Source organism: Oncorhynchus mykiss, chromosome 18 (genome assembly GCF_013265735.2).
Source record: "Oncorhynchus mykiss isolate Arlee chromosome 18, USDA_OmykA_1.1, whole genome shotgun sequence".
Taxonomy (NCBI): Eukaryota; Metazoa; Chordata; class Actinopteri; order Salmoniformes; family Salmonidae; genus Oncorhynchus; species Oncorhynchus mykiss.
The window spans coordinates 57,114,904-57,141,461 of NC_048582.1; the positions used below are offsets into that span (position 1 = coordinate 57,114,904).

Consider the following 26,558-nt stretch of genomic DNA (forward strand, 5'->3'; position numbering starts at 1 on the left):
AAAACTAACAACGTTATTCGCAGAGCTACATTTAAACGTCTACTACTTTTGTATTATTTTATTATTTAACCCATTTAGGCTAATCTAAATACCACCAAACATACGATAGTTTAGTACGCCATATCATAATATTCCAACAATGGATTAGCCTAAAGCAAATTGAACACATATCACATTTTATGTAGGGCTATTGCAAATGTAGAGTATGAAAGATAAGCCTATTTGAAAAGGGCAAATTATTTTCCAATTACTTTACGAATCGAATCATATGTACAAACCATTTGTTGAGAAAGCACTACTTATGTTTTCTATTCCTATAGGCCTAAACTAAAGATGGAAATAAACACATTTGAACTATAATAGTTAGGCCTTCTAAAAGCCTGATTTCTTTCATTTGACACGCGGAACAACTACGTTTCAGGTTTTTCTGTAGCGTCAAGTAAAATATAGGTCTACACGTACAAACCGTTTTTTGACTAGACTAAGGCGTACTATTTTAAATGTTTTATGTATATTATTATTAAATATTAAATACTGCCGCGGACGTGTCAACGTCTAATAGAGCTAACATCATTATAAAGACTATAATAGCAAGCATCAATTAGAATTACAATGTTATAAAACGAAAATCCACCAATAGGCCAAAACATGTCAAAATATGTTCATCCGAAAATAATCAGAAAGGGTAAGTGTTTAAACGAGGCCATTTTGAGCCTTGTTATGGAACATCAGCGCCATCCTCTGGTCATTACACGTAGTTGCAGGGTGGAAAAGGTGCAGTGCCCTGAGAACTGCAATCACACCCATTCCCCATTAGGGGCCAAATACATAAATAAATCACATAATAGGAATGCGATTAATGTATGTGGCTCTCATTGCCTGCAGTTCTATTTCCACATGGAATACAGATGATGGAGGTCCGATGGTGACAATCGAGAGTATTATATCTAAAATGTTCATGTTGGTCTCATCTATACTGAGATTAGGTCTTGACTCATATAACGCTGTTGTTTTATTGCCCTTTTTGTTTTTTCAGCGCGTGAACAGAACACTAGCTACTACCAGAGAAACTGAGAGAGAACTTTCCCAGGCCAGGTACAAACAAAGGGTCGCTCGAGATGACCATGAGTCCGGCGAGCAACATTCGGGGGAGAGGCCAATAAAGCTGATCATTTCCGCTAGGCCTTTTGTCCATGCTGCAGTCCCACAGAAAAGAGAAAAAACAAATGGGTGCCGAGTTCTGGAAACGGTCTAATTGTGTCTGGACGGCCATAAACCCATTAAAAGTGGAATGCCAGACAGTATAGCAGACCAGGCGTTTTATTGCTATGTCTCTGGCTGAGCCTTTGAAGTTTGGGGTCCATCTGCGTCCTCGAGGCCTAGCGCGTCACAACACCACTATATGGCTCCATACAACTGCAATTTCCTTGTTTTTATTTACTAAAGCTAATATATTCGTGCATTAAAATATATGTGCGTGTCTGTTGTGGATGATGTTGTCTGATAAACCAAGGGCGGTTCTGTGAGGATGTGGCTTTACAGTTCCAAGGTTCAGTTGTAGCCTATTTCACAAGTAGGCCTATCTATAATTTCAATTTTTATTGGCTACTCTTTGTCGATATAAATTGCTTGGTAGGCTACAGCGCAGATTTGAGGGAACTTCTCTAGATTTATAATCCAATCCGGCCCACATCAATAGACCTAACTCATTCTTGATACAAATGTTAAATAGAAGCTCAGATCAAATATATTGTAATCTGAATGACGCCAAAGCTACATTTTAAATAGTAAATCTTTGAACGCTGAAAACGTCGACCGCACTGCTCATGTTGACGGTTTCAAAACATAGCGACCATTATGTGTCCAGAAGCATCGGGTCTAAACTGAGCGGTGGTGTCAGATCATAGCTGAAGAATACACATACTACATTATTTTAGGCATCAGCTGTCAAAGCTTTCGACATCTTTCTTGTGTTGTGTCCTCTCGCCCTGCAGCGCTTTGCACCCCATAAACGGTTATAGTGGTAATTGTCTTTTATGGCTGTATACAGCTAACAACCTCCTCTGCCAAGGAGCGCGGAGCAGAGCAGAGCAGAGCAGCAAGCGTGCAGCGATCCGCAGGGCCTGCCTATTTTCCCGGGCTACAGACTGTTTGAACCCCCCCCCCCCCCCCCCCCCCCCCCCCCCCCCCACATACACCGTTTTATAGTGTGTGTGTGTGTGTTGCGTGCGAGCTTGAAGGAAGAATAACAAAGTGCGCGTTCAAAATATCGAATTCCCTCACGGAAAATGAAATAAATGGGTAATTGTTATTATTTTCTAACACCCCGTGAATAGTGTTTTTGCTAGTATTATTCCAATATTTTGTTTGAGAGAAAAAATATGTACAAACTAATGTTAGAATAGTCCTATACACATTACATTTGGTAAACTACAATACATCTGAGTGTCAATAGCGTTAAGAATTTGATCATTTTCTTTTAGAGCATCACATTAATTTGAATTAAATCTTAGAGTGAACAGTGACATGCAAATGCTCAAGAAATTATAATAATTCAACGTGGCTGCATTCGCAGATATAATTTGTTTTATTCAATAAATAGTAGAAATTACATTTGAGAACCAAAAATCTGAAAGTCCCCAGACCATGAGGTATTCATTAGGTAGCATACAGTGTTTCTGTTTATTTAGTCTCTCTCCTTTCTAACAAATATGTCCTCTCAAATGTTACTCCCTGAAATTCAGACATAGTTTACGATCTATACAAGCATTCTGTCTCTTCACAACGAAAAGTCATGTTAAAATGAAATTAGGTTCTTGCAATTATAGGTAGTTGAGAGACAATATCATTGTATGTAGCTTCTAGTAACATTATCAACAGGCCAATATGCATTTTAAAGAGGCTTTTTGATGCTCATGCACCCGCTTCAAAATGCCACCATTACCTTAGCCTATCCCTCCAACTCAAATCGACCAATAGTTGAAATAACGACAACAAAAAAACATTTGAAACTAAATTCAGTTTAACCTGAAATACACATAGGCCTATATCTACAAACCAGAGAACACACACATAGCTACTCACATCCACACACAAACGAGCACAGAGAACAGGCCTATTAATAGGGTACATGCCTTACACAGATGCCCTCACAGCCGAGGCTATAATTCAGTCATTAACATCCTAATAACAATAACAAAAAATAATGCGCACTGCTAAATTGTGCAATATAAAGGTAGTTAGTTGCATCAAACCGACGAGTAGAGCCGGACATGCTTTTTACAAGACACATAACAGCTTCTGTTAGGGATAAAACAATGAAACAACGACTATAAAAATGCAGTCCAGCAGAGAAAGAGCCTTTTCACAGATATCCCCCTTATTTCGGATATGTTTTTACGTTCTCATTCAATCAATCATACCTATAAATCATCTTTTGGTCCACCATCTTTATTACATTTCTTCATCTTCATTCTGCGGTTCTGAAACCAGATTTTGACTTGTCTCTCCGTAAGGTTGAGCTGCCTCGCGACCTCATACCTACGGTCCCGCGTGAGGTACGTGTTAAAGAGGAACTCTTTCTCCAGCTCGAGGATCTGGTGCTTGGTGTATGGACAGCGCTTTTTTCTCGTGGCGCTAGCGTGGAGCCAGTTGGATACCGGGTTATCTGGAGAGAGGGAGTGCGAGACGAGACTGGTGTGAGCCCGGTGCTGCTGGGCAAAATGTCCTACAAACATATGACCCACAAGGGACGAAGCTGATAACAAAAGCTCTGGATATTAATTCTGAATATAAAAATATAAATGCGTTCCAAAGTAGCAATGCACTCCCATACTTGGCTCTTGCTCTTGTTTAAAATCTGAAACCCATATTATTAGAACACGGAAATGAGTGAGAGAACGCTAGCCTATTATCAAGTCGCTATAAATGAATGGCACGCCTTGAATGGCATATTTTCAAACACGCGCCCCCTCTACTACTCACACATTTCTATCTGCATCCCTGCAGCTTTACAGAACATAGCATGGCCAAATGTCAAAGGATGAAGCAGCACTTACTTGGATCAAGGACCGGTTTCTCCTCGTTCAGGTCCCCGGTCTGGCCTGGTAGTGTGTCCTTGTCCACCTGGGATGCAGTCACCGCCGTTCCGTCGGCGAAATCGGACAGGAGCAGCGCGGTGTGGGATCCAGGCAGCACGCTGTCCGCTCCCGAATCCAGGCTCTCGGATTTGATCCCGTAGTGGTGACTCGTTGGTAATCCAGTTAAAGGCAAGGACCCTGACATGGGCTCCAGCAGCCAGGACTGCATGTAGCGACCCTCCAGGTCGCCTGGAGCCGGACTTCGGTGATTCCCGTAAGGGTGGTGGTACACCGACGACACGGCGGCTGGAAACTGGGTCGGTACATGGCCCCAGGACGGGCTGAAGACCGGGGCTTTCGTCGGGAAGGTGCAGGGCCCAAGCTCAGTGTGATCGGTGATCGATGTGGGCTGCCTCGCGTGCTGGAGCCCCCCCGGACCGGAGGAGTATCTGGGCGCGGAGAGCGCCTCACTCTCAGGCAAGATGAGGGAGTCGACGTAGTAGCTAGTCAACGTTCCAGATGTCGACATGGCAAAAGAGACTTTCACATGTACGCACACATACACTGATACTTACAAATACAAGCGCGACACACACACCACACACACATACACACGCACTAAACCCCACTCTCACAAAATAAAAATCTGAAGAAATCAAGTAGCAACTTGGCACCACAAAGAACTACAGTCTACTAATAGTTCGGACGCAGGGCTGCCATTCGATTGGGTGATGCGCGCACGTGATCACAAAGGCTGAACAATAAATAATAAATCAATCCCTTTGACTATTAAATGCTTGCGGGTCTCTTGTCTTAAAACCTGACAAAGTCTAGTTTTAAAAGCAAATTATTATTATTTTATATGATTAGTACGCAATTTCTGATATAAATGTTGGGCCGTGACAAGGGAGAGGCTGAACTCCATTGAGAAAAATACAATTGAAAAATGCCATTGAAAGTATCTGTCCCTGTTAGCGTAGGTCAGTAAATCCCCCAAATTATCCTCCCAAATTAGGTAAAACACACATTTAACGAGGGATATCTACACATACGTTACAGGGTAATAAGCATTACCAATGATACTCACAACAAAACACACAGTGGCTGAAATTAACCAGAATAACTTCTCCATATTGGGGCTTATTAACAAAACCAAATGTCTGAAATTGCATTCTTTCTATGGCGCAAAAGAAGGTAAATTATGTACATATTATTCCTTAAAACTAATGCTTTGGGACGCTTTCCATCCTAGTATGTAACCTCTTTCATCTTCCGTCAAAATGTTTCAACCTTTCATATTTTCATTGTCTTCGAACCAGAGAAAGTTATGAGCAAACATTCCCGAAGAAAAAACGGTTTAAAGATAAGCACATAATGTTGTGCTATATCGTGCTATTTTGTATAGCCTATTAACATATTAGTTTGGTATTATACAATAATAATATAGTATCAGATTAATGACTAATCGGACTAAAACCCTGCTGAGAATAATATCTGACTAGTTTCATTTGTTATTTCCTTAACATCCTATGATATTGTTTATATATCAGCTACCGGAAGAAAAAAAACATTATTTCAGTAAATGTAAGATTATTTTGAGTATGAAAATGGAAATTAGTATAGAATTGTATTTGTGTTTGCATAGTAGGCCCATTTACTCACAGCTATAGAACCCTAATATGTTCGTTAATTTACTGACGTCTTAAAAAAAATACATTTGGAAAAAAATCATGTTATTGTCCTAGGCTAATATTATATTCGTATATCCATGGACAAGATAAAAACGTATTCTGGTTATTAAACAGAACTGAGGAATTAAACAACTTTTATATTGAGCCTACAGAAAAAAAACATACATGTTTATTCATGTATCTCAATAGCCTAATGGTGAAGCATAAAAGCATGGCCTAGTTGTGGCATATTTAAATCATTCAGCTAAAACAAATAAACGACAATTATGAAAACTCGTCGTAGAAAATAGTGTGCACATAGTAGCATGTCAATCGATACCTGGCTTCTTTTTTAAATACATTATCCTATTAAATACATTATCCTATTATTACTAGGAATGTTATTAACCTATTATGAGAGACCACTATCATAAGAAACACAAGCACTATTACAAATATCAGCATTATCGAGCCAATTATGAAATCCGCCGTGGCTAACGAAAACAACAATGCACTATTAAGTAGAAAATTATAACAAAGATAGCATTATGTAAACTACTAAATCACTTAGAAGTTTAAGAGTTTCCATACAAAAAAAAAATGGAGATTGGCCTACGTCGTGACATTTACATGCAACTAATAGATAATAGATAGGCACTAGATAGTTTACAAATGGGGTTGTTTATGTCATTCAGACACATAGATCACGTTGTAATCAAATTTGATAGCAGAAATCTAACACATGTTCAATCTCCAGCCACCCAAGCCATAGACTGTCCTCTTGGCTTCCGCACGGGTGCATCAATTCTGACACCAACAGGCTCCCGAACAGCTTCTATCCCCAAGCCATAAGAGTAATAAATAGCTAACTAAATAGCTAGCAAAATGACTACAATGATTATCTGAGTTGACCCTTGTATTTTATTTTTGCAAAGTCTCTATGCACACTCACTACACACTCACTCACGCACACTGACAATCCAACACACACACACACAAACACTCACTCCATCATTTGTTCACACACACATAATAACATACATTTATACTGACTCTACACACACCCGTTGACATACAATCATAATACACGCTGCTGCTACTCTGTTCATCATACATCCTGATGCCTAGTCACCTTACCCCTATAGGCCTGCCTACATATCTACCTCTACCACTGCAGTATCCCTGCACATTGTAAATATGGCATTGGAACTGACTGACCCTGTATATAGTACGCGGACTTACTTTCGCGTATACTTCTCATTTCTTATTTTTATTTCTTGTGTGTTTTGGGTCTACCTCATGTTATTTTTAGTATTACATTGTTATTGATTACTGCATTGTTGAGGTTAGAGCTTGCAAGAATGGCATTTCACTGTAATTGTGCATGTGACATTAAAACTTGAAACACGAAATATAAACCAAGACGCTGGAAATTATAGTCAAGCCTACACTATATATGCATTTGATTTTCAGGTGTATCTTTTGAATGGATAAGCAACAACACAAACTAATACACGTGGGGTAACTAATACATGTGGGGTAACTAATACATGTGGGGTAACTAATACATGTGGGGTAATTCAAGAGCAGGTGAGAAGCTACTGAACGTGCACCCCAAGTCTGGACACAACATATGATACTATATGGACTAGTAGGAAGAGAGGAAACGCCTGCGTAACACTTTACAGACATTGTGTCGAACCTTGCACCCCCCCCCCCCCCCCCCCCCCCCACCACCACCGCCATAGCCTTAGAGAATGGAGATAGCTGCACACAGAATACGTGTTCTATTTATTACCATCCAATAAAAGTGAAAGCTGGGCCAACACCCTACATGGCCACAGGCGGTTCACTGCTGCTAAAGAATCCACTCCAGCATATTTTCCTACTGAATGAAAAAACAGTAGGCTATGCCACACACCTCTAACTGAACAGATAATATTTCATCCTCGAACGTGTACCACTGTGCAGAATCAGATAAGGCATGGATGAAAATGTGTTAGAGACATTAGAAACAAACAAAGAGGATAGTGGATAGGGAAAGGCTATGCGCACTAAAACACAGAACAGACAGGCATCTTCAAAAGAAAAGACACAAGGGAAGGCAATGGCACTTTAAGGCTGTAAACTAAATCAGGGTGTTTTTCAACACGGACCCAGTTAACCGCAGGGGCTATTTACTTATTTTGCCCACAGATAACAGCTTGTCTGGCGGATCTAAATGTCGCCATAAAGCCCTTCGCCTCTTTTGTGTTCGGGCTATATTGCACAGCGGAAGCATCCGGCTCTATTGCCCACCGGCGCGCCACTGAGGTCGCTGTTGCCCACTCAACTTCCCCTTCCTTTCCAATGCAGTGGTCGTAACCGAGGCCTTGTCTGACGTCGCCGCGTCACGACTGACAGAAAACATGCTTATAGCTTTACGCTAATTCCAAGTCCAACTCTCCTATAGCTGAGCTTTTACCAAGATAAATATAGGACGCAGGCATCCAGGGGCTTAATTTAACGATGAAAAATAACAAATAGAGTTTGTATAAATATTACTGACGATATGATAAGAGATATACACGAAAGCAAGTCTTTCCCAACAGGTAAAGGCAATAAGAAAGGTCCTATTTTTTTTATTTATGTCACCACAATTAACACTCCCAATACTAATCAATATTATCAAATCCAGTTAAATTGCACGTGTCCCAGATTAAGTTGACTGACGTATCGATGTATTAAACTGGGCCAATTAAGACAGTTTCGTGTTGTAGAGGTAGAAAATGGATCCCAACAACATGAAACTACCTAAACCACTCCACAGTCCGCTCGACGCCTCAAGACGCACAGCAGCCAATGCATAACGCCACGTCTTCTTTTGGTTTTCGATCTCAATCACCCATGCTGTTCATAAGAGGCCTGTATTAAAAATAGCCTACAATGTTTTGACATGTTCAGTATCAAATCTTTCGCTGGAAACCGGAATGTTTTAAACATGTGGTGTCCCGAAAACCCAAATCCAAAACAACAAATTGACTCACCCACTCATCGAAGTTATTGCGCTATTCCAATCACAAGAAAAAAGAGGATGACTTCGTCTAATTCTGTCTAAATGCAGTGTAACTTCCTACGACTGTCTCTAGCCTCCTCTCCGGCTTAATGGCTCTCTCGACTGAAGCCAGTCTTTGGGGAGAGTGAAAATCGTCATATACGAGCAAGTCATAAAACTCTACTAAAGCCGGTTAGGCTTGCAGTGTTATTTGCCTATACCGCCTAGACATAATGGCTGGTGTCATATCTAAATCGTTTCCGAGAGCTACTCCATGGATCCTAAAAACATTTCTGAAGACAAAAGCCAAGCAATGCACAAGCAACCCAAAGTGCACTTACAACCTCAACTGGCCTGTACAAAATGCCTATTCTCTTTACAGACAAAGAATTAGCGAGAAATACAGAGTTCTGAACAAGGACATCAAAAGCATACTAATCCAGTTTTTGTGAACTGATAATTTATTACGCAATACACGAAAACACAACCTCATATGTACATAATGATATACACAATAAAAACAATTTCACAATGTAGACTGCTCACGTAGCCTACATTTCCCTTAGTTCGAGTCTGCACAACAATATTATCCTAAAGTGGATCAAATGTATCTTGTTCTATGTACACTTACAATCAGCTCATCATAATATCTCCAAACATTACATCGGAAGAATACATTTACAGGGCGACTCATCTTATTCCCTTACAGGCCTTACATTTTAGTGTGATCCACATTGCAAAATGCAGGAAAAGATGGATTTGAATCATGTTGTTTCATGCAGTATAAATGTAAAGGAAACTCCCCACATATATGCAATATAAACGGACATCTCAAATGCGATTTATATTTGTATCTACAACAAACATATATTTATTTTTAAGTATTTTAAGTAGGCTACAATCCTATAAGACCCAAAGCAAATTCCTTCCATTGTTTTACTCAACACACCTACCCCAACAAGTGACAACAACAGAACCGAATCAACGAACAAAAAGAAAGAAAAAGAGACAACCCAATAACATTCACGTTTTACCAGTAGCTTATATAGGACGATGCAAAGACAAGGTTTGTATGTAGGCCTATTAAAGATGTGCCCTTTACATCTTGAATTTTAACTAAAGCTAGTTCAATACAAAGCTTATTGAAAACATTCAAAGTGATCACGAGAAACCAAAATTTGACGTGAGCTCACGAATCCTGTTTTCCCGTGTCATTTTCTTCAGTTTCATTCTGCGATTCTGGAACCATATTTTGACCTGCCTGTCCGTCAGGTGCACGCTCCTACTGATCTCTAGGCGACGCTCGCGAGTCAGGTACATGTTGTAGAGGAACTCCTTCTCGAGCTCCAGTGTTTGGTGCTTGGTGTATGGGCAACGTTTCTTCCGTCCGCTTTTTGCTGTTAGCCAGTTGGCCGTGCAATCGCTTTCTGTGTCTCCTAAAGAAAATGGTATACATGTTTTCAGGCTATCAACTATGTAAGATATAAGATAGGTTGTGTGTGTGTGTGTGTGTGTGTGTGTGTGTGTGTGTGTGTGTGTGTGTGTGTGTGTGTGTGTGTGTGTGTCTGTGTGTGTGTGTGTGTGTTGTGCAAGTCAATGGTTTGATATAGGTATTTTCATAAGGACAGTTCCATGGCCTTGTGTACTTTGCTTGGACTTGAAACATTTGCTAATAATAACAAAAGAAAATCAGAAATGTATAACATTTTCTATCATTCTAGATCTACTATAATAAGAACAAATATCACCGCCCCAAAATAAAAACGGTTTTAGTAGCCTATTTGTTTATGGGTAGATATACGATTTGTTAGCCCTAAATTGGGTGCCAGTCAAGTCATTTTTTGTCCAAAGAAACAAAGACCTAAAATGTAAAATAAACCTGCAGTAGTCTAAGCCTAAGCAAGTAATTGCATTCATTTTTAATAATACACGGTTTTTTTACCACAGCATTTTTACTGGTTTACTTCTATTCTTTTTTCAAAACTTTAACACCCGCTTGACTTTTAGGCAGCGAAATTCTCTGAACTAAAGCATGGTGTCTCCTCTGCTAATGCTATTGACAAAACATTTAGCCTTTGGGTTACGGCAAGACCACATAGACCATATATAATCACTAAATAAAAACACCCGAATGACCTTAAAATGCAAAAGACGAAATCAGTCTTTCGGCAGGTGTTACCATATAACCTTTTTACGCATCCCCATACCTGCTTTACTATACAGCACGCAATAAAACCAACCGTGGCAGAGTGACCACACCTTTTAATGACCTCAGCTCACCTTTAGGTGTTTTCGCTGGCATCTCCTTCTCTAGGTCCTCTGCAGCTTCCTCGGGAGATGAAGGTTCCGCGTCGGAGGACGCTCGTGCCTCCTCGTCCCCCAGTGGGGCGTGCGTCTGCTGGGGCTGGGACGCGGTACCGGAAGACAGAGCCTCCTCCGTGTCTCTTCTCTTGTAAGCCGCCGTGGCTGAGCAGGCTGAGGCTGAGGACGGTGGGGGGGTCGGGGTGTGGAAGCGAGTATGTGCAGGGGGGTGTAGGCCAAAGTGAGAATGAGAAGGGTTCGATTGGGCGCCGTGGTAAACTTTATGAGAGTGTGCGTGCATCTGAGACAAGCGGAAGTAGCCAGGCACTGGCACAGTACCCCCACCACCGCCACCGTCGGTGACTGTGCATGAGCCTGAACCTGGGCCTGTTGTGGTTAGCCTGGAGTATGTCAGGTCTTCGGCGGTCGAGGCTTTGGGGCACTTCTGCGGCTCGTAGAGACAGTACGCGCTCTCCTCCTTAATGCTCGGCGGGAACGAGCAGGGCGCGACCTGGGGACCCACAGTTTGTTGCTGGTCCATTCGGCACGACCTCTGCGCGTCCATCCACATCTCCATGCCTGACATATACGCGCCTGACGCGGCAGACATGTTTTGGGGACCTGCGTCGCTCCGCTTGCCTATACCTGGGAAGTATCCACAGTTCTGTAGCCCGTAAGACACCTCTGATGCGGCGTTATGGGGCAGACACACGCTGCTGCCCGGGTAGTAGTGTCCCCCTCCACCCTCGGTCCGGCCGCTGATCAGAGAATCCACAAAAAACGCGTTTCCTGCGGGGCTGTCCGAGCATGCCATTATTGTGGTGTATTTTGGCGAGGGGAGAAGATAGCCCTTTCTGGTTGACATTTCTTGTGCAAAACATGCTGGATATGATTAGAGGTACCCCCCTCTCCACCGTGCAGACTCTGGAGCCAATAGGAACGCTCGGATACGCAGAGCCCCTCCCCTTCCAGAGCCACGTAGCAACCGGGACCATATCCATCATGGGTCTGAGGCAGATAAAGGAGACAGCACAGTAATCAGTGGGTATCTCTCACCTCGCTTTAATGCAGCACCATAACGCCGGAGGGGCGAGGCCCTATGTGCAGAATGCAAACATTCGAAAATAAAAAAAGAGGTGTATGCACGCCCATGCATGCGCATAGGGGGGTTGTGCAGCATACCTATCGACTATCAATTTGGTTTGCAGCATTAAGAGAAGTTTGTCTGAACCCCTATCCGTTTGAACTGTGCATAACATAAAAGTATTATAATAAAAGTATTCGTTTGCTATAAGCCCTATATGGCTCCCTATTGCTCCCTATGCCTCTATAGTTAATACATTCCATATGCATATATCTCACAGAAGAAGACAACATGGAAACCATTTTAGTTTCAAATAAGACACAGACGCAACAACAGGCCCAATAAAGGCCTATACCTTTTCACGCGCAAACATTTTCAACAATCCTGTAAGGCAACATTAAGGTTCCCAGGTTCAAACAGGTATAGTAAACAGGGCGTAAACAAGTAAAGAAAACGACACTTTCCTTTACAGTGCTTTAATAAAAGAGATCACTGCGTGGGTCTAATTCCTTGACAAGTCAATGGATTTTAGAGAAATAAAAGACTGATGAAGGCAGCAGGCCTAATTACCAGGAACATAATAAGCTTCACGCACGGCAACTGCATCGGTGTTCAAAGGAGTTGTTGCTTTACATCTATTTCATATATATATATATATATATATATATATATATATATATATATATATATATATATATATATATATATATATAAATATATATATATATATATAAGATATAAATATGGTGATATCAAAAGAGACTGTGTATATCTGACTCAAATAGCAGCACTAGATTCTTTTGGGGTGTCTGATTAATTGTAAATAATTGTACATTTAGCATCGAAGCATGATAACATAACGCCTGCTGATGTACATTGTGTGTGATTACCATGTGTAAAAGCGTGTTATAGCCTAAAGGCATTGTAAAATAAAAACTATTGCAGATGTTAATTACTAGGATTTTATCGAAATATAAAAAGGTGTGCCTATCTATACATGCATTATTCACACAACTCACCACATTTATGTTTTGGACACATTTATGTTTTGGGGGTTTCAATGACCATGCTTACGTACTTGCTTAGGTTATTCCCTTTCCCTTTTAGGGGTATTATAGGGACACAATTGGTATCCCTCCATTTTGTTGCGTCCATGGTGTGCTGCGCCTTCTCTCCATCCCCAGGTTGAAGTTAATATCGGACAGCTTTGACCATTACCAGGACCAGGTGGCTTGTGGCCTCCCGGCTCGGTTTTCACCCTGTGGTGTCCATCTGAAGGCAAAATGGAAATAGAATTATACATTAACATGTTAAAACAGCATGCCCATTAGATGCCCATTTATACATCATTATATAGGTACATAGTTGTAGGTCTAGTGTGATATAGGCTACTCGAGGGTTAGAAATTATTTCAAATTCCACTGTCAGGAAAAATGACATCTAATATAATATGTCTCACAATTAAACATAGATGTGAAACTGGTATTAGTTTATTCAATTCTAAAGTATAAGGAAGGAAAATGTTTATATGATGCATAACTGGGGTTGACTATATACCGGGGACAAATGCCGTGCGCCAATCATTTATTTGCCTGTTCTATAAAATTAACAATGAGTAAACTTTGCATAACATTATGTGTGAACTTTACTACCAGACACAGCAAAAACACCATCAGCAAAAAATATACTATGATCTTATGAAGTATCAGCCATTGGAAATTCAACACTCAATGTTGACATTAATTAATGTTGTGCACATGCAGCTCGGAAACGTCAGCACACACCCCACGCTCCTGTATTGACTTGTAGCCTATCAGTTATATCTCCGTGTTACAGTTATTAGCCTAATTGTGGCTACTAAATCTTCATTTCACAGCTGTCCAGCTATCATTTCCACCAAAACAGTTTACTCTGGTCAATGTCTTTGATCAACCTCATATAATGGTGGCCGGGGAGACCGTTACGAACGGATCATGTTCGTCGCGTGTGCAGTTATGAACAATAATGCGGATTTTTATTACATCCGGCGGAAGTATTTATTTTTCACGAGAAACAAAGGAGTAGGAGATGGGAGTCCACGCGCATGCAACAGCCATGGAGAACCCCCCTCGCCTCTTGGACTGATACCGAATCTCTCCCCCTCTGTTTAGCTTTCTATAACAGGAAGGAAAGGGACACACGTTCCTGGCGTTTCACAATCAAATACTTTCCCAATCACATAATTTATACTTTGGCACCGCCCAGAGTGTAATGCATTCTGGAAGGACACCAAAGGCAGATTGAGTCCAAAAAGCTAAGCTTTGAGTGAGAGTAGTGACTTCATAGGTGATTTTTGTGATTTAAGAGGGTGTACATTAGTTCCAGGTCATCAGAAAAATCATGAATTATATATATATATATATATATATATATATTTAACACCCGCTGACTGAAGATTTAATGATGAAAAACTTCAGATAAGACATTAATTACATCTGTCCCTGATTGAGAAAGAATACTTTCAGCCTGTAAATAGCCTCGATATCTTAAATTAGGCCTGTGTGCTGGATATTTTGGGCATAGATTTTGCTAGATATTTTGGGCCTTGCTCATAGCCTACATTTAAAATATACAAGTCCAACAAAATTAGCAGAGCACACAGCATCGTACAGATGGGTTGCATTATTAGGTTACTACATTTCATATCTTAGCTAGGCCCTCAACAATTCTACTGCCAATCATTCTCTAATACTGACCACCATATTGACATGTGCAACCTAATGATCAAAACAGCTAAATTAAATAAATATTTAAATACAGCAGGGCATAATAAAACTGTTCAAAGAATCGACTTACAGGATAAGCCAGTTATCTCACAGAATATTAAGCTATGCAAGGGCTTTGTTCGAGAATTTACCTGCGTTTCAAGTTTCCCTCGAGAATCTTGAAGGTTTATTACGCTGGGTTCTTCTTGCAGATGAAAAGATCCACGGCAATGACTTTGATCTCAACAGCGCCGCCCGGTGGCAGGAGGAAGCGTCTGCGAATGAGCACCAGGCCATGGCCACTACTCTGATCCAAGAAGGACAACCTGCAATGGGGGAAATGCACTCTCAAATGAAGTCGAAGCACCCAGTGAGCAGAGGCTTTTCTTATCCGTCCTCTCCTCAATCGTCGCTCTCGTCTCCTTGGTAAGAGAGTGAATAACCTTGGGTCTCAGACGGTTTATTGCACTGCACTCCAATTGTACAAATGCTCCAGACTCTCAGACAGGTTTTATGGTCGCGTTGCTGCGGCAACGGGGAGGATGTCTAGTAATTAGGGACGGAATTCCAGCGCGCCATAAAGGATGAGCCTGGCAAGGCTAGGCCGGACTATGGCGGAGAGAGGCAACCATAAACTTCAGCCTCTCTCTCTCTGCGTTAATGGCCCATTTGACTGTCATATATGAACGCCATTGCGCTGCGGCTGGCACTCATAAACAGAGTCATAATAACAGCCAATATGGCGGTTCTCACTTAGGAAGATGTTGTGGAAGAAGGGGTGGTTTTAATCTTATCTGTGAGAGACAAGTCACAAGCAGGTGAATGAAAATTAGATGCATATGGAGATTGTATTAGGCTTGTTTACCACAGCGTTGTGGGTAACTGAGACAAAAATATTCAAAGTTCAAAGCCAATGAATGAACTCCATTGAGCGATAACCCACTGGGCACATCAGTTCGTCTAGTTTTGATTTAAATTTGGTTGAGTTGTCAACAAACGTGAATTCAACGTAAAGTCAACCAACAATTTCCCAGTCATTGGATTTACTTTAAAAGTTGGGTGAACCCCCCCCCCCCATAAATGTATGACTTTTTGCAAATCCAAAACGTTTTCCACGTTGATTCAAAGTAATCACATTGATTTTCTTGGTTGAAATTACGTGGAAACAACGTTGATTCAACCAGTTTTTGACTATAGTGGGAACATGCATGTCACCCTATAAAATTGCAATGAGCAAAAGCCATTAGAAAATACAACGTCACACAAATAAGGAATATAAGTCTAACTAATTAGTAGCCTAACATGTATGTGCATATCAACGTTTACGATAAATAAGTCATCTTAGTAGCTTGAAGAAATAATGGTATTAATCAATACATTTCTCACATAAATATTGTTCACACGAATAAGGTTTCAAATTCGAGTAAATTACTCTTAAACATACTTACCAAATGTTGGATGTTTAATCTATCAATTATTAATTAACAAAAACAGGTTGAACAATTCAAAATTATATTTTCTTGTCTTATTTTTCTGCGTAAAATGTTTTGAGTTGTGCGTAGAAGGCCTATGCGAAGGTAAAGTGTTCGGAAATAACAGCTTTCAAAACAGTTTCGAGTCTGAGTACAATAACCAGTCACATTTGTACATTCCTTCAATAATATTTTCATTTTTAATTTGGAAATATAGGATAATACAGAATGTGTCGGACATAACAAGCAGTTGATACAATATTATGTCCCTGACAGTATATTCAAAACGCATTTAACATTCATGTTAATTCAATGAAAATCATGAAGACCTGTGAATAATGGAAAAAATATTTCGTCCTATTTGAACAAAACCTGGATGCACATTTTCTCAATCTGGGTATCAAAAGACTGCGGCCTTGTCCGTTACCTGTACTATCTACACGCATGTCGCAAGGCAACAATTCGACTATAGGCTGCTACAGCAATGAGGTTAAACAAGCTTATATCTGGTTCTGTCTGTATGTGGTTAACATTCTTCTCATTGTGGGTTTTCCGTGCATTAACATCAAATTCAAAGCCAAATTGGGTGTGGTAATCAAGTACACAAAATATAAACAACCAGATTACATGTATTGTTTTGAAACTATTACAATGGTAGAGGGTTTGGGGTCAACAAAATGTAACACCGAATCCCTATAATTTTACTGATAGAGCTTTGCAGTTGGTATTCTTTAGGAAATGAGTGGCTACAAAATAAATAACCTTACTAAAAAAGACACTTTACAATCTCACCCTCCCAAGTCTCATTATTTGGTCACACCAAAGTCCTAGCCTCCATTATTAAATGCACAACATCACATATTCACTGTCACAGGAAACCTATAGTCCTACCACGTCACCACTTGTACGATCTTAAAAACCGAAAATGTAATTTACAAGAGGATGTATTTTTTTAATCACCCCGGTCAGTCATTGGTAGACTGATAAGGCTCTCCGCCTTTTGAGAAGAAAATGAAGGCGACTCTGTGTCACAATAATATTAGGATACACAAGAAAGAGAACATAGTCTTGGTGAGGACAACATCCGCAGATTTTTTAAATTTTTTTTTTAAGTCTAATGGCCAAAATGCCGTCAGTGTGTCAGTTAAATCATGCTCATTCTCAAACGGTTTGAAATCAGGAGAGATTATGTTGCCTGTCCACGAACTTGAAATTAACAGTTGAGCATCGTGTTGCAGCTACAGCCATTGCTGTTGTTGTGTTGTTGTTGCTGACACATATGTCAGGGGAAAGAGACCACAGCGAGTCAATAAGTCTGTAAACGCATATGACAAGTCACTCCTAAAGCAGTGGGTTCGTGGTGTAATACTGTAATCTGTCTCTGTTTAATTTCTTTTCCTTCATTCTTCGGTTCTGAAACCAGATTTTCACTTGGCGGTCGGTGAGGTTCAGCATACGAGAGAGCTGCAGTCTCTTCTCTTTGTTGATATACACACTGAAAAAGAACTCCCTCTCCAGTTCTCGGATCTGATATTTTGTATAAGGACATCTTTTTTTACGAGTCCTCTGTCCATCTAGAAGAGAAGAAAATGTCGGTCATATAAAAAAATCTAAATATCTCAAATCATCCATGACTATGTTATAGGATTTATAGGCAAGGTTATATAGGCTTTTAGGTAGACTATAATTACGCATTGGCCAAATCAATCCAAATAAAATATTACCATAACCTTTCATTTATACAGCTTAATTATGCAGTGATTTAAATTACAATATGAAACCATGAAATAGCATATGCAGTGTTCTGGATAGGAATGTACACTAATACATGATCATTGACAGTTTGCAGCATGCATGTATGTATAGACAAAATTAAATTAATTTTTAAATAATATAAACAGTAATAACACATCAATAGATGATATTTGATCAGCGTCATGATTTCTCACGTTAGGAAATAACATCATACTAGTGTAAAACAGTCTGACTGATTGCTTTAGGACACGAGCTCCAATGTGCTAACCCCTAAACCAGAGGCACCACCCTCATTACACGGGAGTGCTATTTTAACGCCAAGAAACCCGTGAAATTAGGCTACATTTATGATTCAAAAGATGAATGTTCGACCAGGAGTGTTAGGGCTACCTTACAATTCACAGCCATAACTACGTGCTTGTTTTATACTTTAGGGAATGTTTAGAAAAATCACTAGCCCTGATGTCTTTCACAGCCAATTTCAATTCAAAGCACGTGATCCTGTAGTTTATAACAAAGTTTTGTTGGGGGAAATCTACAGGCCCTATATAAACCTTATACGCTTATAAAACAGCATATAAAAAATTTAACTGCAGCGCGCTAGATTGCAAACTTTCTCTCATAACCAGGGTGCTGACTTAATACGTACTGCTGCTGCTCGATTTCTCCTCATTGTTGCCGGAAGAGGACTCCGGGCTGCTGGTATCTTCGCGCGGCTCCTTCCCCTCCGTTTCCCGGCACGATGGCTCGTGTTCTGCGGCGGAGCTTGTCTGCTTGGTGGCCGTTTTGTCCCCTGAGTAGTCGTTAGACGACGGAGTTTCTAAGGCGTTGGCGTACGCTGTGTCGAAAAACTGGTCGAAGGCTTGGGGCAGCACCCCATTTCTGCCAACGTTCCCGTAGAAATTGGACACTGCACAGCCCGCGCCGGAGTGGTGGTGATACGCAGCAGCGGCGGTAGGGTTGTTCTTGGCAAACATTTCCCCCATGGTGGGCTGCGAGGACATACAGTCCCGATGTACCATTTCCTCCGTGGTGGGGTAACACTGGGGCAGGTTCCCCCGGTGTGACCATTTACCGGACGCGTCAATGGCGGCATAGTCCCTGAACGTCACCTCTCTCACCGGCTGGACCTGAGGCAGGTTAGAGGAGTACGAGTATGTCATGGGCCGAGTAGACGGGGTCTGGGACAAAAACGAGGGTAGACCGGAGAAGTCTGCCCCCGCCGAGACGTAGTAGGTGCAACTGGGCAAATACATGTTCGAACCGACGGGGACCCGCTCGTCAAAATCCATCACTCCTTCACTCTACTACTCTATGTGGGTCATGCCTCTAGAGCCGCCCTTTACATGGCTCTGGAGCGCCCTGGCTCTTGCCTCTTTGAAGCAGGTCCGCGAGGCAGAAATTTTTAGACGTAGGCTGACGTGGAGAGCAATCTCCATCCATTCCAGGGAGGCGTGGGTCACGTGACCAGCGGCAGAAATTGACAGCTTTCGCGTGTATGAGAGCGTGTGTGTGTGCGCAATGAGAGAGGGTGTGTGAGTCAGTGTGAACGCGCGTGTGCGAGCACGAGGAGTTATTCAGTGACTGAGTGTGAGTGTGGGACAGACTGCAAGTTGTCCTGAAGCTTGACATTGGTGGTTTATCGCTATGTCGGTCTAAAATTAATTCCCTTATATGCTGCAAGTCAGAAAAAAATATATAATTGCATTGGTTGTTAAAATGTAGAGAAGTGACATATTGCTATCGAAGGATTAACCTGATTCAATATCAATTTTAAAGATGCTATGTGCATTTCGACATTTAATCTGGGGGTGCTCGTTGAATCCATGCGTCTTGTAAGCTTTATGGTATTCCTGAGGGTTTGATGTCATCTTTGGTAAAAACCTTATGCATTTGAGGCGTGCCAACACGTGTAATATCTGTATCCTCTGGACTTGACCAAAGGACGTGCATTTCAATCAATAGGTCTGGAGGTCATTTATAATATAAGAGCCCTCACAAAAGCCCGAAATGTACTGATGGACCACAGACATCCTATTTACCAGGAGTTTGAGCTACTCCCCTCAGGGAGATGACACAGGGCACCAGGGCATAAAGTAATAGTGCCAAACAATCCTTTGTCCCAGCGACAGTAAGGCTCCTGAATGTTTAAAACGACCAGTGGGACCTGCGGGTTGGCCTACAGCTAACATTGTAGTTAACATAGTGTTTTGTTGTGTATACCCACTGAGCAAAACTGGTTGAATCAAAGTTTTTTCCACATAATTTCAACCCCCCCAAAATATATGTGATGACGTGGAAAAGTAATTGGATTTGCCAAAAGTCATCAAGGTAAGGGCATTTCGATTTTTTTTTTCAACCAACTTTTAACCTAAATCCAATGACATGGTGAATTGTTTTTGTTCATTACGCGTTGAATTCACCCAAATGTAAATCGCGCGTTGATCTGACATCTGTGCCCAGTGAGTATTGTAATTGAGATTGAGTGATTGAGATAATCACTGATCGCTCATGAATTGCACTTTTTTTAATACTGCTGAATATGATTGTTTTTACTAGGCAAGTCAGTTAAGAACACATTCTTATTTACAATGACGGCCTACCGGGGAACAGTGGGTTCAGGGGTAGAACAATAGACTTTTACCTTGTCAGCTCCGGGATTTGATCCAGCAACCTTTCGGTTATTGACCCAACGCTCTAACCACTAGGCTGCCTGCGCACCAGTTGCAAAAATAACAACTCAAATATTATTTTCATGTTATGTTTGATGTTTGTCACAGGTGTGTGCTCATACTTTACAATATTATATCATGACCGTTTGGCTTCACGGCAACATTTGTCAGTCAGGGTCATGTTGAAGTAACCCTTGATGTTTGGCCATGTCTCCAGTCGACGACGCGGCCACCAAGCAGACATTTTAGGCCATGCAGCACGTATACAACACCAACAGACATAGCTCATATCGACGCTTGGCTTTTAGAATAGTCCAAACCAGTAGATCATCTCACTTTTGCCACCTAAAAAAAGACGGACGTTTTGTAAACGGTATTTAAAAAGTTGCCAATATTGCACAATATTGTTTACGACAGCAATAACCAAGGAGCCGCTGGATCAGTAGGCTTACTTCATATTGGTACACAGGAAGTATTTAAATAAATACAGAGAAATGTGCGATTGTGGGTGTCTGTCTGGATATTTGGAAAAACCCAGAGCTAGACCAACAAAAGGCCTAATTGGAAATGGACGTTTGTTGAATAATACATATTATACAAATCATAGTTCGTTACTAGTTAGGTTACACAATTAGGCTTCTACTACACAATTCGATTGTTTTCAGCTTGAACTCCACAACTTGTGAATGATAGGCCTATACGGATATTGCTCTCACCGCCTATAAGTAAGGCTAAGAATATTAATACGCACAGATCGCACAATGAGTAAATAAACATGTCTCTATGATCTACAAGACATTGTGAAATACAATACAATTCTGTTTTTGCCGACTGAGCCCCCTTCAGCGGTCCAGAAAATAGTACAGACAATATTCGAATTCGTGGTTAGAACGTCAACACACTACAACTGTCACTATTGTGGAATACATTGATTTTGAATCAACTTTTTGTTTTGAATGATTTCTCCAGATATTATCCTCGTTTAAACCCAATTTCCCGAGAAACGTTTAAACAATTTTCATGGAATCCGTAGACCTATGGGCAATATTTATTTTCGAAACCATTATTCGTTCTGAAGACCATGTTGGGTAAACACTTATTTCCTCATTAACACGTGATGTATAGACAATCTAACCAAAGGTGGAACACTAGTCAAAAAAGGTTAATGCTTAAACATAAAAAAAAAAGGCCACCGCTCTATCTCATAATTACACAAAATACAATAAACTGCATGTTCCTCACGAGTGTTGTAGGCCTACCCATTTCCCAACCATTAAATAGAATGAAAACACATAGGCATATGAATCATTAACAACCCAATAAAGTATATTATACAATTAAGTTGTTGCCTTGAAATAAAAAACAATATCTATCTAGATGTATCCTTTTGGAGTGTGTTGTTTAATGATACCTTTTCATTACAATCCTAAGAGTATAGCATTATTCTCTTGTCTTGACTACAGGATAGCTAAGATATCAGTCTTCTTGCGTGTTATGCGTTTATTTCCAAAGCACAACAACAGTGTAAAGGACCACAGCGGTGTGCTGTGTGCCTTGTGAGACTGTGGAATCTGACTCCAATGTTCTGTGAACGAGCGACCAGAGGGCGGATTAGGACCGCGGGGACTCTCTCCTTGTCCCGCAGCGCTTTACCCAAATCTACTCTGCCTTTCCACACACACGGAGCTTCAGGACGCGCCAACATGACACATGTAGGCCTAATGTAATACGACTTCGAAAGCCTAACATGTACAAAGAAACCGTACGTATGAGCTAAACCCCTCTTCCAAAAAAAAAAAAAAGAGAAGCATTAGAATATCCCTGGTTATCCGTCCATGCATCGTCACGTTAAATAATTGTGGGGACACAAACAAACACAATGCCTTCGCGACCACACGCTCCGCCTCTTTGTCAAACCAGACACATTCTACGACTTGTGCTAAGCCGTAATTGAGCACAGGGTGCCCAGGAAAACCAGTGGCTGCTCTGCACAGACCTGAGTTTTTATAGTGCCTTAGCTCCTATTTTTCCTTCTCCGCCAGACACCATCAAACCGACCAGGCGTGATAGGAAGTTGCCACCTACACGGACTTAGGAGCCAAAGCCGTGCAGCGACATATAAAAAAACAGACATTCTAAACCTAAACAGGTAAGATTCTAACTTACTCTTATCAAAATTGAAATGAGCTGCAAAACACATTGTAAACAATTTGTCTATACTGACCCAGATTTTTTTTTAATAGTTAGCTAAAGTTAGAAACAAGCAATAGATAGACATTTAAGTTTCAACATTTCATGTAAACAGTTTTTATGTTCGAGGAAGACGCTTCATAACACACTTGATTCATGTCGAGCCTAAGACATCCCTCTTTAGTTATTGTGGCTTTTCTTCGGTGGCCAAAAAACGAGACGGCATTTCTGCGTAAAAGCCCCCCACGCCATAGCTTTGTCTGTGCGGTCGACTTCAAGTTCGGGGGAGGGAGAGGGTCACCGCCCACGGGGTAGGCCCTTAAAGTAAGGACTGCAGACGCCATTTAAGGGCACGGTATGCCCCGGATGAAGTTTCCCTGATTACAAATGCATTTTCAGCTCCTGGCAGCAACTCTGTGAGTTAAGGAAAGGAGAAGGTGGCTTTAGGTTACCAGACCGATCGACGTCTGCATGTGTGAAGTGAGGTCTAAAAATGAACTTAACTTTCGTGGACTGCGTCCTAGACTTTGGAATAGCAGATGTTTTGGTGTAGTTTTCAGTAGAACCCTAGACACCAGTAAGTTTACACTGAGATTAGTTGCAAACTTGATATTACTTCAGAGAATTGTAATGATCAAGAACACATTGATTATAGTCTTCTCCATTTGCTACATTAAACAATGCACTTTACGCACAGTACAATATTCACTTCACTAGATCTGTTCTCAACAAAGGGATATGAATAGGGATTTATATAGTCCCACTGATGGTAATAAAGGTGAAAGGACTGCCAGAGTAAGCAATATTAAAGAGAAAGACCTAACACTAACTTTAGACATATCTAAGTCAATATTAGGTACTTTTGCAGTATTGGTTGTCGTTTCCTTTGACAAATATGGCACACATGGCATAAATCGTTTTACATGACGAAACAATTCAATCTTTGCTGTCCGGGGATATGTCTTTAAAATGTCCCTACATTGTACACTGTTTCTGTCTCTGTTGTTCAATTACATTTAAACGTACTACTAAAGCCCAGGGGTTGTTGATAGCCTACACAACAATAGCAAGTTAGAGGTTGACAATCATTCACTTTTGTTGTTGATCAAAGTGCGATTTTACCATTCAGAAAGTGGTGTATACCATTTATTTGTGGCGTGTACCATGTTTCGTGGTGTGTACCATGTTTTGTGTACCGTTTATTTGTTCAGCTTAGAGTCGATGAATGGGAAACAAAATGTCGCATGCTCCTTAAATTGACACTGCATTTGGCGTGAAGTCTCCTGTTTTCAAAGAAAAAACGTTGGTGATGTCCTATACATCTTCAGCAATTGCAGTTGAATGATTGTTTACATGTTGAAAGTAAACATCGAATACGCTACACCATTCTCACGTTACAATAACATTCATTCTAAACCCAACCCAGAATATCTGTGTAGAGTCGGTATAAATGTGTGAGCATATTATGTGTGTGTGGAGTGTCAGTGTGCGTGAGTGAGTAGAGTCCCGTGAGTGTGCATAGAAAAAGTGCAACAATAAAATCTTAATACACGTTGCTGCTACTCTGTTTATGGTGTATCCTGATGCCTAGTCACCTTACCCCCTATACATATCTATCTCTGTCACTCCAGCATCCCTGCACATTCTAAATATGGTATTGGAATTGACCCTGTAGAAAGCTTCTTACTTTATCGTGTTCTTCTTATTTCTTATTTGTATTGATCGTGTGTTTTTGTTCTACGTTATGTTATTTTAGTGCTATATTGATATTGATAAAAGGTTTAGAGTTTGCAAGGAAGGCATTTCACTGTACTTGTGCACGTGACATTAAAATGTGAAACTTAACAGTTAATGAACAGTATTCGACCTTTTTGTATTTTGTACATAGGCGCTACTCAATTACGCACAGCCTCAACACAAAACACAACGTCTTTACCATGAACGTGACTGCTCTGGATTTCCATACAAACACGTGCTTCCTTTGATTCGTAAAAAGTAGAACTAAAATGTAGTTTACGATTATCTCATGCCCAAATTATTTAAAAAAATATATAGGTGTTTTTTTAAACTTATATCCCATATTGGCTGTTGAGTTGTAGGCCGTTATCAAGTCTATGACTATAAGCGAAGAGGGCGTCAAGGAGGGCGATTACTACTACACAGATATATTCATATGAAACTTGATCAAAAAGCCCTGGCATGTACGTCAATACGAATTAACAAACACGAATATACCAGGAGGCGTGAACTTTATTTAAATCAGTAAAGAACTGTTGATTTATCCACAGGTCACAGAAATGTTGGGAGAGGGCGATGGCGACGACAGAGGGACAGAGGAGGGACCACACAAGGACAAACCCCGACTAGTGGGAACACGATTCAACTCCATGGTCAATGGGAGGACGTGGCTTTAGCCGTACTATCTCTTGGATCAATTCAAGGGAAACGACTGATATCAGTCTCTCATTTAACTCCCAAGGACAGAGTACCACAAAACGAGTAAAATGACATCAGCGATGGAGAGTGGACAACCGCAAGAACCGAACTAGCCTTGTGATGGAATATGGGTTATAATCATGTGGATTTAGCTCAGAATTGGCGAGCAAATAACTTCACAAGGCAAAAGCTACATTTTTTAAATTGTCGCCATGAACCTTTGGCTTAGCCTATGTACATAATGTTGCAATGGCTATAGCTTAATAAATTGTGAAACAAAACAGCGTATTTTTCTCTCCATTTTATAGCCTTCTATAGGATTCACAGCAGTTTTGGGCAGTCTAAAATAAGGTAAAGTAGACCCACCAATAGCAGCAACCTATGTATATCCAAATATTTTTTTCTCTGACGGCGACAGAAGCAACAAAAACAGGCCTGCTTTTTGTCGACGCATCTCGTGCGTTTGAACTTGATTTTCTCATATGGAGGTCACGTGTGATTATTCTATTACATTATTCACTAGTGAAAAAAAAAACTGTGATAGTAAAATGAATTGCCCATATAGAGGTGTGACAACAATGTATACCCGTGCACTGTTCCTTGGGTCAATTCGACATTTAGCTCAATCAAAAGCTAAATTATGTCTCCACTGTAGCCTTTTTTAATGTCATGTTTAGTAGCCTAGTTGAACACATTTAGCTGTATTTTAGCTGTATTTTAGCTAGGCTACATTCTCCGTTATTATTCTAGTTTAAACAAATATCACGCCGAACATAGGCCTACAAACAAGCCTAAATCATACATACGCTAATTTTCTCCGATTATAAATTCACCCTATATCTGAGTAACATTTTTTTTTTAAATGGCGTGTGTATGATTTAGGCCTATGTTCTGCGTGATATTATTTTAGGCTAGAACAGTAACAGAGAATATAGCCTAGCTAACATACAACTCAGTGTGTTCAACTAGACTACTAAATATGAAACTAACGCTATACCATAAAATAATATCATGTTTTAGAGTTCGGAGTATAAATAAATACGGGAAGAAATTATATAGGGATTGGTATGAAACGAAAACGAACCACATGTGTCTATAATGATACGTATGCTCAGATTATT

At 40.6% G+C, this 26,558-nt stretch overlaps 3 protein-coding genes and 1 long non-coding RNA gene across 4 annotated transcripts; 1 reads left to right on the forward strand and 3 right to left on the reverse strand.

The window, feature by feature from the left end:
* Nucleotides 1–2,564: 2,564 nt before the first annotated feature.
* Nucleotides 2,565–7,452, reverse strand: LOC110496573 (homeobox protein Hox-A9). The gene is made up of 2 exons (XM_021572545.2): nt 4,059–7,452; nt 2,565–3,667 (listed from the first exon to the last, which is right to left on the reverse strand). The coding sequence occupies exons 1-2, from the start codon at nt 4,606–4,608 to the stop codon at nt 3,423–3,425; spliced, it is 795 nt and encodes a 264-aa protein (XP_021428220.1). The 5' UTR covers nt 4,609–7,452; the 3' UTR covers nt 2,565–3,422.
* A 1,771-nt stretch (nt 7,453–9,223) lies between these two features.
* LOC110496574 (homeobox protein Hox-A10) lies at nt 9,224–15,328 on the reverse strand. The gene is made up of 4 exons (XM_021572546.2): nt 15,065–15,328; nt 13,247–13,440; nt 11,064–12,092; nt 9,224–10,219 (listed from the first exon to the last, which is right to left on the reverse strand). Exons 3-4 carry the CDS (start codon nt 11,947–11,949, stop codon nt 9,945–9,947), a joined length of 1,161 nt encoding a protein of 386 aa, XP_021428221.2. The 5' UTR covers nt 11,950–12,092; nt 13,247–13,440; nt 15,065–15,328; the 3' UTR covers nt 9,224–9,944.
* A 1,233-nt stretch (nt 15,329–16,561) lies between these two features.
* Nucleotides 16,562–19,892, reverse strand: LOC110496576 (homeobox protein Hox-A11a). Its single transcript, XM_021572547.2, has 2 exons — nt 18,789–19,892; nt 16,562–17,958 (listed from the first exon to the last, which is right to left on the reverse strand). Exons 1-2 carry the CDS (start codon nt 19,429–19,431, stop codon nt 17,726–17,728), a joined length of 876 nt encoding a protein of 291 aa, XP_021428222.1. The 5' UTR covers nt 19,432–19,892; the 3' UTR covers nt 16,562–17,725.
* A 2,692-nt stretch (nt 19,893–22,584) lies between these two features.
* Nucleotides 22,585–25,720, forward strand: LOC110496577. Its single transcript, XR_002469579.2, has 2 exons — nt 22,585–22,960; nt 25,290–25,720. It is a non-coding gene; the product is annotated as an uncharacterized LOC110496577 (long non-coding RNA).
* The last annotated feature ends 838 nt before the right edge of the window (nt 25,721–26,558 follow it).

Excerpts from the sequence above, each read along its gene's own strand:
- LOC110496573 (XM_021572545.2), bottom strand. The coding sequence starts at position 4,608 with ATGTCGACATCTGGAACGTTGACTAGCTACTACGTCGACTCCCTCATC. Across the intron at positions 3,668-4,058 it reads GAAACCGGTCCTTGATCCAA|ATAACCCGGTATCCAACTGG; the intron begins GTAAGTGCTGCT and ends CCCTCTCTCCAG.
- LOC110496574 (XM_021572546.2), bottom strand. The coding sequence starts at position 11,949 with ATGTCAACCAGAAAGGGCTATCTTCTCCCCTCGCCAAAATACACCACA. Across the intron at positions 10,220-11,063 it reads GCCAGCGAAAACACCTAAAG|GAGACACAGAAAGCGATTGC; the intron begins GTGAGCTGAGGT and ends CATTTTCTTTAG.
- LOC110496576 (XM_021572547.2), bottom strand. The coding sequence starts at position 19,431 with ATGGATTTTGACGAGCGGGTCCCCGTCGGTTCGAACATGTATTTGCCC. Across the intron at positions 17,959-18,788 it reads GGAGAAATCGAGCAGCAGCA|ATGGACAGAGGACTCGTAAA; the intron begins GTACGTATTAAG and ends CTTCTCTTCTAG.